This window comes from Equus caballus, chromosome 4 (assembly GCF_041296265.1).
Source record: "Equus caballus isolate H_3958 breed thoroughbred chromosome 4, TB-T2T, whole genome shotgun sequence".
In the NCBI taxonomy this organism is placed as follows: domain Eukaryota; kingdom Metazoa; phylum Chordata; class Mammalia; order Perissodactyla; family Equidae; genus Equus; species Equus caballus.
The window spans coordinates 110675069-110692017 of NC_091687.1; the positions used below are offsets into that span (position 1 = coordinate 110675069).

The 16949-nt window shown below is 37.1% G+C and overlaps 1 protein-coding gene across 3 annotated transcripts in view; it reads left to right on the plus strand.

Annotated features, from left to right (window-relative positions):
- The window catches only part of RBM33 (RNA binding motif protein 33), a 133752-nt gene that overhangs the window by 33165 nt on the left and 83638 nt on the right, over positions 1 to 16949 (plus strand). For all 3 annotated transcript variants that reach the window (XM_023640066.2, XM_023640067.2, XM_023640068.2), the window contains exons 3-5: positions 1250 to 1298; positions 3461 to 3537; positions 5510 to 5822. In XM_023640066.2, coding sequence (XP_023495834.2) covers positions 1250 to 1298; positions 3461 to 3537; positions 5510 to 5822 — 439 coding nt within the window. The remainder of the gene's footprint in view (positions 1 to 1249; positions 1299 to 3460; positions 3538 to 5509; positions 5823 to 16949) is intronic.

Sequence of the window (16949 nt, forward strand, 5' to 3'; positions counted from 1 at the left end):
TAAGTTCTTGTCTTGGATGTGTCATTGCTGTGTGACTTTGGGCAGAATATTTAATCTCTTATCCTTATTTTCTGTATCTATAAAATGAGTTTATACGATTTATGCTGGATAACCTAAAATAACAAAAAACGTGTTCAGTGCATGAATGAAATGATTTGTTGTTTCTAGTTCTCAAGGATATTATATAGAAACACACATTTCTGTTACAACTTCATGTCTGCATTTCTTGATATCCTGGTATTCTGCAAAATAGCATGCTAAAAGCAAACATGGTTTTTGGGTAAATTAGTGTTTAAAACCTTTGGAACCTAGAAATTTATGACCAGAGACCTGATAAAGATTAACAGTCCTAATAAGAATGTTGGTGCAGTTAAACTCCATTGGCATTTGTACCTAGGGTTAAAGTCTAGTTATGTTTCTTCCTTCTAGATGTTGGTCCTTAATGACATTTGCTTTTGAGAGATTGATTTCCCCAGAACTAAGAACATAATTCAACAATCAAAAAATAATCGTAAATATATACAGTGAGAAAGATCTTCAGCTTTTTCATCTGCTAAGGGTTTCAATTTTAATTGTGAGAAACCTACTCCTGATCACCTCATAACACACAATGAAAACATAACATAAAACGTAAAATCACTTCAAAACATAAACATGCTAATGAAAAATTATAGATGACTGATGTGACTTCCATGTTATAGAAAGATAATTCCCCTGGTTATTAAGAGTCACAGTGTGTCCTTCTCAGCATTGATTTTTCAACTTTTAATTTCTTCAGCTTTTGGAGTTTGATAAGTGTCAGATGTTCTCTCACTGGTTTTGGTTTTTTATTTTCCTAATTAGTGATAGTGTGCATCTTTTCTGATTTCATCATAGGTTTTTAAAGGTAGGAGAAAGCGTTGATATTACTTATTGTAGTTTTGTCTTTTACCGATTACTTAAGATCTCATTTTGAGGTAAAAAACTAAGATGTAGAAGTCTGGTGAGGACCACTTCTTCTAACAAAGCCTCCATACTTAATGTTTGGTATTTTTCCCTTAAGTATGTTTCCCACACTTAATGTTTGGTAATGTTTAATACCATGTGTTTTCTGTATATTTACATTATGTTTTCATTATTAATAAAGACAAAGGAAATTATTGCGACTTAACCTGAAAGTACCCTAAAGTCCTGGGTAGATTTCCCAATGATGTACAAACTTTCTAGTGTAGTAGGAATCATACATTGATCTGTGTCTGTTTCTCTCCAGTGAACTTGAAGATGACTTACTAGGAGAAGATTTGCTGTCTGGCAAAAAGGTAGGAAATATAGATCTTCTTGAAACTGAATGATAATTGTTTAGTTGTGCTTAAAACATAAGCATACATTTTATGCATGGGATGCATTACTGGAAAGTTGGGTATAGATTAAAATTTTGTGAATTGAATTATTTTTTAAATGCACAAAGAGCTGACTGTTTAATCTATTGGTACATTCTCCGATAACTTGTAACTCGAGCAGTAAATCCTTTGATGCACGTATTTTGGTTCCCAAGGTCTTCAAGGCACTCCAGCCTATACTGAGCTTGTGAAAGCAGTATCATAAAGCTAAAACTTTCCCTGAAGGAACTTAATGTTTTGCATAATGGATCTGGAATTCACTTTTTGGGAGTATTCAGAGATAAGCTTAAAGATAAGAATACTCAAGTATAACAAATATTCAGATAAATAAAAGTTTAAGACTTAATGTGTATATATAATATACATATGTATCATTCTACCAATATCTTTTGAACATTATAATATAAACAAACATTAAAAATAGAAATTAAAAGCCAAATATTAAAGTGAAACACGTGTTCCTTGTTTTGTTTGGTGAATTATTTATTGGTTCACTGGTTTTTGACAAATACTTAAAAGTTTAACTAAAAAACTCAAGGAAGCAACCTCTTGTTGACTGAGATTTGGCTTTCATTGAATGGTTAATTTTTAAAGATTTCCTGTGGGGTGTTTTTTAAAAATAAATTTGTGGGAGTTGTTTTTTTGGGTCCAGAGCCCATGCTTTTTTTTGGTGAGGAAGATTGGCCGTGAGCTAACATTGCCAATCTTCCTCCTTTTTTCCTCCCCAAAGCCCCAGTACATAGTTGTATATCCCAGTTGCACGTCATTCTAGTTCTTCTCTGTGGGACGCTGCCACAGCATGGCCTGATGAGTGGTGGTGTTAGGTCTGCACCCGGGATCCACACCAGCAAACCATGGGCCACTGAGGCAAAGTGAGTGAACTTAACCACTCGGCCACGGGCTGGCCCTTCCTGTGGTTTTATTTAATGAATTAGGCAGCTGAACTTAAGTTCTCCTGTGGCAGGCCTGGCTTGGCCCTGTTAATGGATGACAGATTAAGGGGGCACCCGAATGGAGCTTCTTTGGGCTCTGTTAAGCAGTCTGTTTTCCTCCAGACCCTCCTTCCTTCCTCAGGTGAACTAACTACATGGTCTGTGTTGTTTATTTTTGTCTTCTTATAATGTCAGTCATTAGGTGGAGTCCTTTGGGACTAATAAGCACTACTAATAAGATTGATATTTTTTGGCTTATATCAAAAATACTGTAATGAAGAGAATACAGACAAGTTTGAGAAACATGTTTTTATAAGCTGTAGAATGCCAGGAAAAGACTGCTTGTTTGTTTCATCTTTAATTAGAAAATCAAGTCTTTTTTTCCATCTGTATTTTTTTTCCTGGTAGGGGTGTGTGTGTGGGCTTTGATTGTCTTTTGGAGGAGGGATGCTAACTTACATATATGATAGAATAATTTTAATAGGAGAGGAAAGGGTGAGGTTCCCCCCACCCCCCTTAAATCGCAGATACTGGTATGTATTTAACTTAAAACCTGGAGCTCTAGAAATCTGACCAGCTGACGGAATCACGAGGCTACCTCTGCTTCCTGATGTGGTTTGTGCACAGGCCTGTCAAGCATAGGAGTGAGGACCTGAGCTAGTCCTGTTTATTGTCATGTGTCCTCTGTGTTGGACAAATGAAGCTTTATTTTAGTCCCTTACCATTCTTATTTGGCGATCCGGTTATCTAAAATCTGCTGCTTTCTGAAATTTTATTTTTTTCTTTTTGTTTAAAAAGGCTTTAGATTTTGGATACCAACAGTTAAATTTAGTCAAATCTTAAGGACACCATTCTTTTTTGTGTATGATAAAAAATTGTTGTAGGACACCGCCAAAGGACCCTTCCCTTTTTCCTTTTTTGTTAGAATAAATATGATTGTTATGCTTGCTGATTCTATGCTTATTTGACTCTGCATCTAAAAACTAGTCTGGTATGCCATATGTGGAATCTCTCAATTGTCAACTTGCTGAATGCAAATGTTTTAATAACATAAGGTTACAAACAATCCAGTCAACATAATTTTGTACTTTTGTAACAAGTCTTTATATAGAAGTGACATACATTAATTAGATTTCTTATTTCAATTAGAATCAGTCGGATTTATCAGATGAAGAGCTAAATGATGATCTTTTACAGAGTGATAATGAAGATGAAGAAAATTTCAGGTACTCAATATTAGCTCATTAAAAATATTCTTTATTTAAATTGATAGTAACTAATTTATAATTATAATGGGATATAATTGATAATGTGTTATATCTTTAACATATCATTATATTCTAAACAGGATATTAATATAACTTTGATATGAAAGCCATATATGTCTTTATAAATAGATCAACTGTTTAAAATCACTGTTGATCTTGGCATTTAATAACCTCTGAGTTCTGATGAGTGCAGGGTATGAAAGCTCGGAACACACATGTACTGCTTTTTTAAAGAATTCTTTTATTTGTATGGAGGGCAGTGGCCCCAGACTCAATACTGTTGGTTGCATTTTGATGTTGCTGCTTTTGTTTTCATTTCAGATAATTTTTATTTATACATATCTGCTTACTGAATTGCCATTTTGGAAATTCCTTTAGACTGTACTTAGACTCTAGTTGACAATCTGAATAAAACTGTTCGGGCTGCCGTAACAGAGTACCATAAGCTGGGTGTCTTATAAACAGCAGAAATTTATTTCTCAGAGTTCTGGAGTCTGGGAAGTCCAAGGTTAGGGTGCCAGCACGGTTGGGTTCTAGTGAGGACCTACTTTTTGGTTCATAGGTGGTGCTTTGTCACTGTGACCTCATGTGGTGGAAGGAGTGAGGGAGCTCTCTGGGTCCGTTTTATATGGCACTAAGCCCATTCATGAGGCTCCACCCTCATGACCTAAGCACCTCCCAAAGGGCCCACCTCCGGATGCCATCATATTAGGCGTTAAGACTCAACCTCTGAATTTAGGGGGGGACATAAATATTTAGTCCATGACAATAATGAATATCTTTCTGTTGTTGACATTAGTATGCTCTGTTAGAAGAAGGGGAAAAGGTATTTAGTGTACTCTGGTAGGTAGAATAAAGTTTTCAATTTTATGAGGAAACATTTATTGTGAAAATATAGAGAGACATTTCTTGGTTATAAATGTAGTTAACAAATATATGCCATTTATTATTGAGCTATAGATTTGTAACAGGTTTTGTAACATAAAGTAATTTTTATGGGTAAAAATACGGTTTTAAGTTAATTTATTCTACCAGTTATTTAAGTTTCCCAATTCCATTCTTTGGCATCATTATTATGTTTTAATCTTTTGAATTAGTTAAGTTGCCCTTGAAATATCCCTTTGGAGTCTTTTAGCCATGTAATGTCTTCAAGTCTGTATGGCATATTCAGTTTTTTTGTTAGGATTGGATACTTAATATGTGTGAACTTAGATTTATCTGCAAAATCTTGCTTTTTAAGTGTTTTCTTGCATCTTACTGTTTGGCATTTACTGTTGTGATTTAGTAGGTGGGATGTGATTTTTTTTTTTTGCAGTTTTAAAAGCCTCTGTGTTATTTTACTCAAATTATGAATTAATCTTTTTGAAATTTGTGACTGGTATAAATTTTATTTGAACATTGAAATGTTTTTTCACATGGATTTTTAATATGTTGATTTTTAACACGTTGATTTTTAAAATAGGAGTTTATAATTTGCATCATAAAGTTAAAAAAGAAAAGAATTATTCTTAAAATTCCATCTATGATTTTCTGTTTATAGAGTAGTACTCCTGCTTTTACTTTGAAATCTTTTGCTCCATCCTTTTCATTCTGAAAGTCAGAATGAAATGGAATCTATCTGCTTTCAGTCCTGGACTTTCACCGCTCAGACCTGTTTCTTTCCCCATCTGGTTGATCTGATTGTTTTGGTGAAATAATCTGTGCTGATGACAGTGGGGACGCTGTATGCATTAGAAGTCTGATGCTGGCTCAGTATCGCACACTGAGCTCTGTTTTCAGTCATTGTTGGAGTCACTGTGCATTTATCAGTTACTGGAGTAATCTTTCACTGGTTGTGGTTTAAGTTTTTCTAACAGTCAATTTATGTGATGATTTAGTTTTGAGCTTCACTCTAATTGGGTGCCTTTCTTTGTATTTTTGTCCTTTGTAGTTCTCAGGGTGTCACAATTAGTCTGAATACCACATCTGGCATGGTCACATCATTTGAACTGTCTGACAACACTAATGACCAATCTGGAGAACAGGAATCTGAGTATGAACAAGGAGAAGATGAACTGGTTTATCACAAATCCGATGGATCTGAATTGTATGCTCACGAGTACCCGGAAGAAGGACAGTATGAAGGCCACGATGCTGAGCTGACAGAAGACCACATTGAGTATGTGGAAGAGCCAGAGGAGGAGCAGCTGTACAATGACGAAGTGTTAGACATCGAGATCAATGAGCCTTTAGATGAATTCACAGTGAGTCTTTCTCCTTTGTATGGCCAAAGATAACATGGCTGCCTGGACATAGGTTTCTAGACTGATTTGAAATCTATTTACCTCCCTTGGGAGGGAGGGAAATTAGACCTTATTATCACTGTCTGCCAGTTTCTTTATCTGAGCTATGACAAAGTTTGTGTTGACAGCTTGTTTGGCCGGAGGTAATGCTCCTTTGTCACTCTGGAAGGCTGCACAGAATCGTGACCTTGAGGATTGCACCCTAAGGAAGAAAACAGCTTTGTGTGCTGGAGATACACTGTCAATTGTTAGAAGTACTTAATGCAGAGCTTTTATCCAGGCTTTAGACAAGATCTGATAAAGTCCTTCTAAGGTGAAAAGATTATTGACCTGCTAAAGACATCTTTAAGGTGCTAATATTCCAAAGTGATTGATGTCCTGTTCATTCGTTCTTTTTTGTAACTGAGAACTGTCTAAACATGAATAAAGAGATTGGAGGTTAGTTTAGGAAATGTCACAGGTAATTTGTTATCTGTAATCAGGAAGCAAAGATTGTGCAGATTTTTATTTCACAAAGATGATTTTGATAGGTAGCTTTTTTTTTTAAAGTTGAACTGTCAAAAACGGACTATTGAAAGACTGCTCATCTGTCTTAATGATTCATCATTAAAGGAGATTTGTTTTTAAAAGAAGCGCCTTATGACATTTATTTGGGAAGGACGTGACTTCCATAGTTCCAGTAGAATCTTAGGGTTTTCAGGATCCTGGGGTTCCACTGAGGGGCACTATCACTGGGGCTGCTGGGGGGAGTGGAGGCAGGTAAAGGTAGGGTCGTAACTCTGCCATGGTATCTCTGTTTCCATTCAGAGTATGCTGCATTTGAGAAAAAAGTTCAAAAGTTACTGAATGTTCGTCATTGTCCTATATCTATATCTCTCTGTATCTGTGTGAGTACTTTTGAAAGGGATTGTTTATGTGGAACCTTAGAATATCTAGTTCCAGTCATGATTGTGTTTATGTGTCTCAATAGTTATTTTTAAGATTTGATTTTTTTTTTGAATGCTTTCTCTTCAGTAGATATAGTAATGAAAAATGTTTGTAGTTTTGTTAGAGAGAATCATGTAAAATGCATCATGGGTACTTGTTTTTTCGATAACTCTTTAGTGGTTTGTTTTGGTAATAAATCTTTCACTAGTGTGGACAGGTGCTCTCTGGTTTACTGATGTGTTTGTATACTATCCTAAAGGAGCAGTGTAACTTAAAATGCCTCTTAAAAATGGAGCCAGGATCAACAAATGTTAGCTCCGGGTGAATCTTCCTCGGGAAAAAAATTGAGCCAAGATCTTTTAAAAATCTGCCTAGTTACTCCCTAGTTAGAGCATTTTCTTATTTCTCCTACTCATCAGTAAAATGAGATGGTTAATCATATCTGGGTCCGTTTCACTTGTAAATTCAACAGTTCAACAGATCTTTATTGATGTTCAAGCACTGGGGACACAACTGTGCTAAAACACGAAGCATGAAGCATGGCCCCTGCCTTCTGTGCACTTGGAATTGAGTGGAACAGCGCACAGTGTGGAAGGTGCTCTAGTGCGCACGGCTGCATGGGAGGTCCCTCTCACTGTAGCCTTCTCGCAGAGTTTGTTGTAAGGAGAATTTCTAGTAAATGAGGACTTTCCATCTCATGTATTCCACTGTCAAACCTGAGGTTACATTTAGGCACCTGGTTGTGTAAAATCCAACTTTATCCAACATCTTGTGATCTAAGATTCAGGTATTGAAAAGGAAAATAATGTGACAATTCATTATACTCACAGTACTTTTCCACATTAAAGTGAATTAGTTTCTTGAAGAATTAATAAAAAATCTTAAGGTAGGAAAATTTATGTAGAAATTCTGAAAGTGTCCTGATATCTTTTCACAGAGAGTTGTAAACTTTAAGGTGAGGCGAAGTTTGTCTTTCTTTGAGTAATATCAGCTCACCTCAATACATCTAGCTTTAAAGCCACAGTCCTCCTTTTCTTTTTTCCCTAATTCTTTAAGATTATTGGTTTCTTTATAGTTGCCACAGTGGTAGAATCTGGCATTCTCTCTTCTTTGGATGGGAAGAGGTAAATGGACTTAGGCTGTGAAGTTCTCCTCTCGAGGTCTGCGGTGGAGACCACTCATTGTCGTCTTAGGCTTTCACTGGTGCACACATTTGTTGTTCGTTATGAGACTAACGAACACCAGTCGATTGCGTCCCTTTGTGTGCCAGTGATCTCTTAGTTTATTAAACGGTTTATTTAACTGTGGTTCATGTCCTAGTTAGGCTTTGTTAACTCATACTCTCAAGCTGGAATTGAACTCTGGGAAATGCTGGTCAAGAGCACATTCTGTCTGTTGAAGCCCAGTCTTAAAATCACATGGGGGGATTTTGTGCATAATTGGAAGTGGAATCATAAAACCACAGAATTTTACAAATTGGAAGGGACGCTTTTACATGTGAACAAGCTGAGGTCCACAGTAAAAAGTTGGTAGGACCAGCTCTGGTGCTCTTTCCTGTTCTGCTCAAAAGTAAGTAATCCTTAAGTTTGTGCATTTTATTCGTCCTGTTCTAGAGAGTGAATTGGGATTTGATTTAAAAACTTGTACTCTTGTTTTAGGAAGGGATGCATATCACTTATTATTCAACAAAATATTAGAAAATTAATTGTTGGGTGATTTATACTTTTAAGCACAATCAATTTATTTAGGGCCTTTAAAATTAAGATAGATTGAAATTTCATAAAACATTGTTTTGTAAAAACAATTTTGGATTGATAATTTATGTAAAAGGTAGCAGATTTTTGTTTCCCAGTGAGAAACCAGTGGTGTAGACTATACTCCATTGTATATTAGCTACAAATTTTGATTAGCATCATCTGGCCTTATTTGAAATCTGACTGTTCTGCTCTCAGTGAATCATGAGTAGCGATAGTTGCTCTTTTTGACAGGATGCTAGTAATTTTTTTTAGAAAGTAAAATGCAGTATGTTCAGATAGTCATGAGAGACAGTTGTGGGAACTGGTGGTTTGTCACCTTAAATACAGTAGTTTTTCTTTGGGGGTTGTAGACGAGACTGTTGGATACCACGCAGTGGGTTTTTTAGGTTCAGTAACAGATTCGTTCTTCGTGGCCTGCTTTGTAACCGTCTACAGTCGGTTTCAACAAGTGGTGGGGTTTGCTGGGAAGTGCAGCTCCCCTGGGTAGGATCAGATCTTGTTACTTGTTACAAGTAGCTGTAGGAGCCCTATTTTTCTCAAGCCAGCTTGCCTTCTTCCTTCGTGTGCCCTCATGGGGCGCCTGCCTGCTGACCTGCCCATTATGTTTCATGCAAACCTGGACTCATCCCTCTAATTCAAGGGAGGGGCTAATGGAGAAACAGATTCTGACATGTGATTTTTCCTAAAGCTCCTATGTTGGAAATTTCCCATGCTTGTGTCGTCTTCTGTTGCCGTAGAATGGTTGGAGTTGGGCGAGATTCTCGCTTCTTATTGCTGCTCAGGTGCTCTGTCCCTTTAAAGATTGCTTTTCCTTAGTGTTGATTTAGGAAGAGCTGTTTGTCACTGCACAGAGTTTGCAGCAGAGCCGTGTCCCTCACCTTAGTGATCGGGTTAGTGTGTTGCACTCTGTTCTCATTAACACGTAGGGGAGATCACATTCTGTTTTTGTGCTTAGTGCTTTCTGCTCACTCGGGTAATTGCCGTAGTAAAATTTGCCAAAATAATTAAGCATGAGTCGTAAAGATGAAAAGAGATTAAAAACCCCCGAAAGCTATATGAGAAAAACGTATTTTCTCTTTAATGGCTGTTAAGATGAAGAATACTTGCAGGCTTGTGGGCAGCAAGGGCTGCAGGAGCAGGAAGACTGTGTGGCTGAAGAGGAGTCAGGTGAGATTGCTGATTCCCAGGTTGCTCCTGAAGGAGAAGAGGGATTTGTTCATCGTTTAAAAAGAGTCCAGAAGTTTGCTGGGGTTTTTTTCTTTGAGATTTAAAATGAGCATCTTTTTAGCATTAGTGAAAAATTTGATACATCTCTTCTTTGAGCTAAGAGTGTAGTAAAAATCCTGAGCTTCCTAGAATCTTTGGGCAATGAGTTTTGGTGAGCTGTGGTTTCCAGATAGCTGTTTGCCCTTTAAGTGTTAGAATATTTTAAATGTTTTATGGGGATGTGGTAGAAATGTTTTGAAAATGTGATGTATATGTTAGTGCTTTGAAAGGAGTGCTGTAATTATTTTAAATTAATTAGCATTATTCAAAAAATAGTACAAGGTTCCCGGTATTAGGTGCTGTCTAAGGTGTTGAAGAACCAAGGATGATTGGGAAACTTGCTTCCTGTGCTCAAGGAACTTTTAGCCTCATACAGGGGAGAGAAGACGTGGGTAAATCCCTGTGATGTAAACATAGGAGGAGAGCTCAGATATGTGCTTCAGGAGCTCACAGGGGACCCCTGTGATTGGGTGTGTGTCTTGGAGTGAGTTGGGGAAAGGGCGTGGAGGGGCTTTGAGGCTTTAGGGAAGAGGTGACCTCTGAAGGAAGGAGGTCTGGAAAAATAGATGTCATTTGCATGCATAGAGGGGGTATGAGAGGTAGGGTTTAATAGATTCTGTTTTCCAACCTTAGAACTTGTCTTGTGAGCAAGCATGTAAGTCACAAAATCATTCTTTGGCCTTAAGACTTGGTTAAAAAAATTTCTTTTCTTATTAACATTTTTTCTCAATTATTTTCCTTAGTACTTTTTTTCCTCCTTTTCCCAGGAGATCATCAAAAGTGGTTTTTCACGGGTTTAGATCATTTACTTAAGGTCTTCAGCCAATGCTTTAGAAACTCAGCATCCAAAACATTTTTTTTACCCTCTCTTTTCCCTAATACAGTGCTATGACAGAGTATCTGAACATGTATGCTGTATACAAACACTTTCTGGGACATTTCATTTCTTCTGAACAAGATAAATTTAATTTTTCTTTTTGTGTTTTCTCTCTGTCTCTCTTGCTATGTGAAATAATTTGAAACTTGGAGAAAAGATAAAAGAATAGTACAAAGAACACTTTACTCAGATTCTCCAGTGGTTGAGTGGTTAAGTTTGCATGCTCTGCTTCGGTGGCCTGGGGTTCACCAGTTCAGATCCTGGGTGCAGACCTACGCAGTGCTCAGCAAGCCATGCTGTGGTGGCATCCCACATAGAGGAACTAGGATGTACAGCTCTGTACTGGGACTTTGGGGAGAACAAAGAGGAAGATTGGCAACAGATGTTAGCTAAGGGTGAATCTTCCTCAGCAAAGACTGTGTTTAGCCCAAGGAACCAAGACAGAGCTAAAGGAAATGTTAAATAAGAAATGGTTTCCCTCTGATGACTGCTCTGCTCTCTGGCACCAGGTTCAGGGAGACCAGAGATTTATGCGAGGTGAGCTCATCCCCTGTCCTGTAGCGCAAAGAAATCCAAGAGGCTGTTAAAGGAGAGCGGAGCGGGGATCGTTCCAGGCTGGAAACCAGGGGATTCAGTGTCTGTTAGTTTCAGGTCCTTCTTAATGCTTTGTGGTATTTTGAAGTTGGAAAATTAATTTCATTTTTTTTCTATAATTCTTTCAGTTTTAGATAATATTCTCCTTAACTCTTTGATAATGTATTGTGTTTGTAACCTATTTTAGAATGAGAAAAGCTTTTGTACATTTTAATCTTCAAATGATCTCCAGAGATATAAGCTATTTTGTAAAGCAGGTAAAGAATAAGAATGCTACCAGGTATTACCATTGCCTGGGTGCCTTCTGGAAGTGATGGGGTATGGCTTTTAGATCTGGATATTTCAGACTTCAGTCCTTGAACTGTATTCATTAAAATATTAAAGCAAAAGTGAGTTGTTATAAAGAAAACAGTAATCTTGCCTTCATTTTCAGTGTCTTCTAAAGAGAGATTGAGGTGGAGAGAGAGATTCTTGGAGGAACATTAGTGATCAGATCAAGCCTAAAAGTAAATGAACTCATAACATATGTGACTTAATATGACAGACTATCTCAGATATACTTAGGATTAATCATTTGGTGAAATGTTAGATCCCTTCCTTTAACTTTATGCCAAGATGGGTCTCAGATTGATTAAAGAGTTCAGTGTGGAAAAAGAATAACCAAATGTGCCTGTGTACACATGTATGTACACACATCAAACTGTGAATATATTAGCAAAAAATGTTTTAATAATTGTGTGTTAGCCTCAGGCTCACCTGCAAAACAGAAAACTCACCAAATATTAAAAGTTTATTTCTCACTAATGTCAAAAAATTCCAGAGGGCGTTTCAGATCTGGTGTTTGCCTCACCAGGCAGTCAGGTACCCAGGCTTCTTCCAGACTTCCATGGTGCCTTGAAGAGCTGCTGCGCTTTCCATGGCCCACGTCCAAGAAAGGGATTGCAGGAAGGCTTAAAGGGACCATGCTTGCCCTTTGAAGACACGTCCCGGAGTTCTCATACAACACTTCGTAAACAGCTCGTGAATTATGCCTCAGTCACATGACTGCACCTCACAGCAAGAGAAACTGCTTATTTATTAGGTGACAGTGTGTTCAGATAAAATTGAGAGTTTCATGGTTAAGGTCTTGACAGGGAATGAGTAAAAATGAGCACCATGTTATAACTAATGTACTACTCTTGGTATTAGCCTTTTTAAGCCATAAAGAAAAAGAGTGATCTGATTGTATAGAAATATTCCAAACCACTATAAACAAGTTCATACAAATGACGAATATGGGGAAATATTTACATATGAGCCTCAGAATTAATATATTTAGAAAAAATGTATTCAGTATGAAGGAGTTAATATGTTCAGTATATAGTATGTTCAGTATAGACAAGTGAGTCCTCCTAGAAAGAAGGGCAAATAATGTGAGAGAGTAATCCAAAAATAAGATAAGCAAATGACCAAAGAGTGTATAAAACATATTCAATAAAATTGTAAAAATTGAGAATCTAGCCTATTTTAATATTGGCAAAAATCAAAATTATTGGTCAGAAGTAGTCTCGTTCCCTTGGGGGACCATTTTGGAAATATTGACTGCCAGGAGGCAGTTTTCTCTGTGTCTCTTGTATCTCTGCATGGTTTGTGAACAAAGCACTGACTGCGTTTTGTTCCCTCCCGACTATCTTCTAAAGTATGTCTGTATAACAAACAGCCTTGAAAGACATAGCATCTTCCTCGAGAGCAAGGGGCAGGTGTGCCTTCTGCTCATTATAACAGACTGGGGATCCCTAAACTCAGGCTCCCTCCTGTAACACAGCCCCCCGTGTGCAGGGTCACCTGGCTCTCTTCTTCATGTGGTCCAGTGGGAATTTGGGCTCCCAAATGCTACTGCTGTTGTTGAAAGTGAGCAGGAGTCCCGTGTCTTCTCACAGCCTCCATGAAACAGTGGCAGGGTACCTTGCAAGAAGGGTAAAATTGCAGACCCTTCACTGTTCTTGACAGTATCAAAAGCCTTCAGGTCCTTTGGCTCAAAAATTCCCTTTTGACAAAGTTAGCTAAAAGAGTTAATCTAAGATGTGTCCAAAGACGTATGCACCTGGTGTTGGTTTGTGGCCTTGAAAAGAAGTGGAATCAGTGTGCGTAGGTTTTTCTAGAGGGTTAGGTAAATGATGGCGTCATGTTACAGGGACTACTGGTTACCAAAGGATGTCATAGCTCTCTGTTAGATGTGGAAAGAAGGTCATGATGTGTTAAGTGAAAAGAGCAAGGTAATCGAATTCCTCCCCTGAAGTTTCCCCAAAACTTTACCTATCTCAGCGTATGTGTGTGACTCTCAAAAAAAGTCTGGATAGGTAAAGACAAAAATGGTAATCATGATTACCTCTAGATGGGGAGATTATTTTATACTTTGTACACTAAATATTTAAAAATATTTTGCTATGAGCAAAATAACTTTTATAGACAGGGAAATACAGGGTGGTTAAAATTTTGACCTTTTAATTTGGAAGGCAAAGAACTAGATTGTTATTGTTTAACTCGTGTGATTCCTAGTTACTGTTAACTCTCACCTAAAACCTCCTAAGGATTGTTTTCAATATGAGTCATTTTATAGAGCAGAAAGCAAACTCTCATCCAGATTAAACAGTTTGTCTTTTTTATACCATCTGTTAGGAGGTGTATTATTTGCTTTTCCATTTAAGCTGTATGTCCCATAATTTAAAGTTAGTATTTAAAAATTCACTCATACGTTTACTTTCTTATTCACCTGTTCTTGATTACTGTTGAAGTTTACCTTGTTTATGTTGCTTGTTTTTGTGTTGACTGAAAATTCTTTGTAATGCTCTTGGCTCTCAGGACTTTCGATAGTCCCTCTGGTGGAGGGTGGTGGTGTGGTGGTCTTTTTCCCTAGCAACCAATATTTGGGGCTTGTTTTCTTACTCATAGTAGTAGAATCAGTGAATATCAGTCAGTCAAAAAGATCGTTATTGAGAACTTGTGTGCATGGTGCTATTTGAGGTGCTGAGAAGTAGGTGTTGTCTGCTATTTCAGTACTTTTTGGTAGGCTTTGCTTTGGGAGGGCTGTTCTTCCATCGTTTTTAGAAGTCTAAATAAATTATATAGTCCTGAGGGAGGAGTAACAGTTTTAATTTGCCACATATACCTGGGTTTTGGTGTCTTCCTAGTTTTCTGACCTGTTTTCTTTGATTAAATGTCTGCAGGGTGTGATGAACCACCCCTTTGCGCTCCATCTCGCAAAGCAGTGTGCGACGCTCTGGGTTGCTTAACACGAGGGGAGAAAGCATATTGCAGGTTTTCGGGTGACTTCATTCTAGGAGCTGTGTTAACTCTGTATTAGAATCTGGATTATGGAGCTAAAAAGTAATTTCAATTGAAAAGGTGGCTCCTTTTATTTAACTGATGTTCTTGCTTGGTTAGTACAAAGAAATCGCTATACTTAAATTAGGGAGTTCTATTTATAAAAACTATCAAGCCTTTCCTATCATGCTGCCACATCATGCCAGTTGTGCTGTTATCCTCAAACATGGTAAGGAGGTTTGCCACTTCAGATGGTTTTGGCATGTAGAGAGGAAGTAATGAGAGAAGTTTAAAAAAATCTTTGCACTATTTAAAATATTTACCTTTTAAATTATGATAACATTGACATTCAGTGATAGGCACAGGTCTGAAGTGTGCAGTGCAGTGTTTTGGTACGTGTTCATCTAAGTTGCCATCTTTCCCTTGGTAAGAAGCCTTACTCCAGAAAGTTCCCTCTTAGTTCCTTCTGGTCAGTCCTGACAACTCAGACCAAACAGTGTTCTTATTTGTCGCTTTAAATTAGTCTTTTCTCTTCCAGGACTTCACATAAATGTGTTCGTACGGTATGTAATGACACTGGGTGTCCAGCTGCTTTTGTTCAGTGTGCGTTTTTGAGACTCATCCAAGTAGCTGGGTGTGTTAGTTTATTCCGTTTTATAGATAGTGCTTTATTTGTTCATTCTCCTGATAATAGATATTTGGGTTGTTTCCAGTTTTTTTGTTATTATGAATAAAGTAACTATAAAGATTATTTTACGTATCTTTTTGTGGATGTAGCTTTTCGTTTCCCTTGAAATTCACTAGGAATGGAATTACTGAGACAGAGTAGAAGTATGTTTAGTTCTGTAAAAAACTGTCAAATGGTTTTCCACAGTAACTGTAGCATTTTATCCTCCTGCCAGCTGTATATGTGAGCCTCAGTTTTCCGTTGTTTGATATTGTCTGTCTTTTCCGGTAGCTCCTCTAGTGATTGTGTCGTCAGGTTTTAGTTTGTGTTTCTCTGATAACTAACGATATTGAGCACTATTCCATGTGCTTATTGGGCTTACATAACTTCTTTGTGTCTGTTTCTAGTCTCTTACTTTTTTTTTTTAAAAAGTCAGTTGTCTTTTTAAGTTTTGTCTCTATGTGCAGTACGTAGTCTACATATATATTCTACGCAGAGAATATATATTTTCTTTACATACATATAGTTTATATACAGAGAGTTTTTCTATTCTTTACATACATATAGTTTATGTATTCTCTGTGTAGAATATATGTACCTGAATTATTCGCACTGTCTGTATATTCTGGTTAGATGTCTGTATATTCTGGATATAAGTCAGTTGGCAGGTGTATATATATATACACACACACACACATATATAAAAAGATATCTATATAAAAAAACACATATATATAAAAAGAATATTTCCTCTGAGCCTGTAGCTTGTGTTTTAATTTTCTTAACAGTACCTTTTCATGAGCAGAAAATTTTAATTTTGGTGAAGACCATGTAGTTTTGTGACCCAAGAAATCTTTGTCTACTCCAAAGTTGCAAAGATACTATCCTGTGTTTTCTTCTGGAAGCTTTATAGTATTAGTTATTTTTAGTTTTGGTCTATGACCTGTCTCAACTAATATATATGTGTGTGGTATGGGGTGCATTTTCTGTGTCTCTCTCTAGTTGTTACACCATTATTTGTTGTAAAGACTGTCCCATTGAATTGCCTTAGTGCTTATGTTGAGACTCATTTGGCCATTTAAGTTTGGGTCTCTTTCTGGAATCTATTTTTTGTTCCGTTGCCAGTGCTACACTGTCTTGATTACTGTGGCATGACATCAGGTAGTGTAAATCCACCAATTTCGTTCTCCTTTTCAAGATTGTTTTGGCCGTTCTAGGTCCTTTGAATTTCCATGTAAATTCTGTAATTGACTTGTCCACATCTACTAAAAATCTGGCGGGGATTTTGATGAAGATTGCATTGTATGTTTAGATCACATTGAAGGAAAACTAACATCTTAATAATCACGTTGCCTGTGAATAAACACAGTTTATTTCTTCATTTCCAGCTTGTCCTGTTCTTTCTTTCTTTAGCTTTCTGACTTCCAGTAGTATGCAGAATAGAAACATTGAGGGTATTCGTTCTTCCTTTGTCCTTGATGGTAGGGGGAAAATGTTCAGTATTTCATCAAATAAGTAATATAAGCTAGCTGGAAGTTTTTCAGTCAGATTGAAGAAGTTCTTTGCTATGTATAGTTTGCTGAGATTTTTTTTTTTTATTGAGTTATTGATAGGTTACAATCTTGTGAAATTTCAATTGTACATTAATGTTTGTCAGTCATGTTGTAGGTGCACCACTTCACCCTTTGTGCCCACCC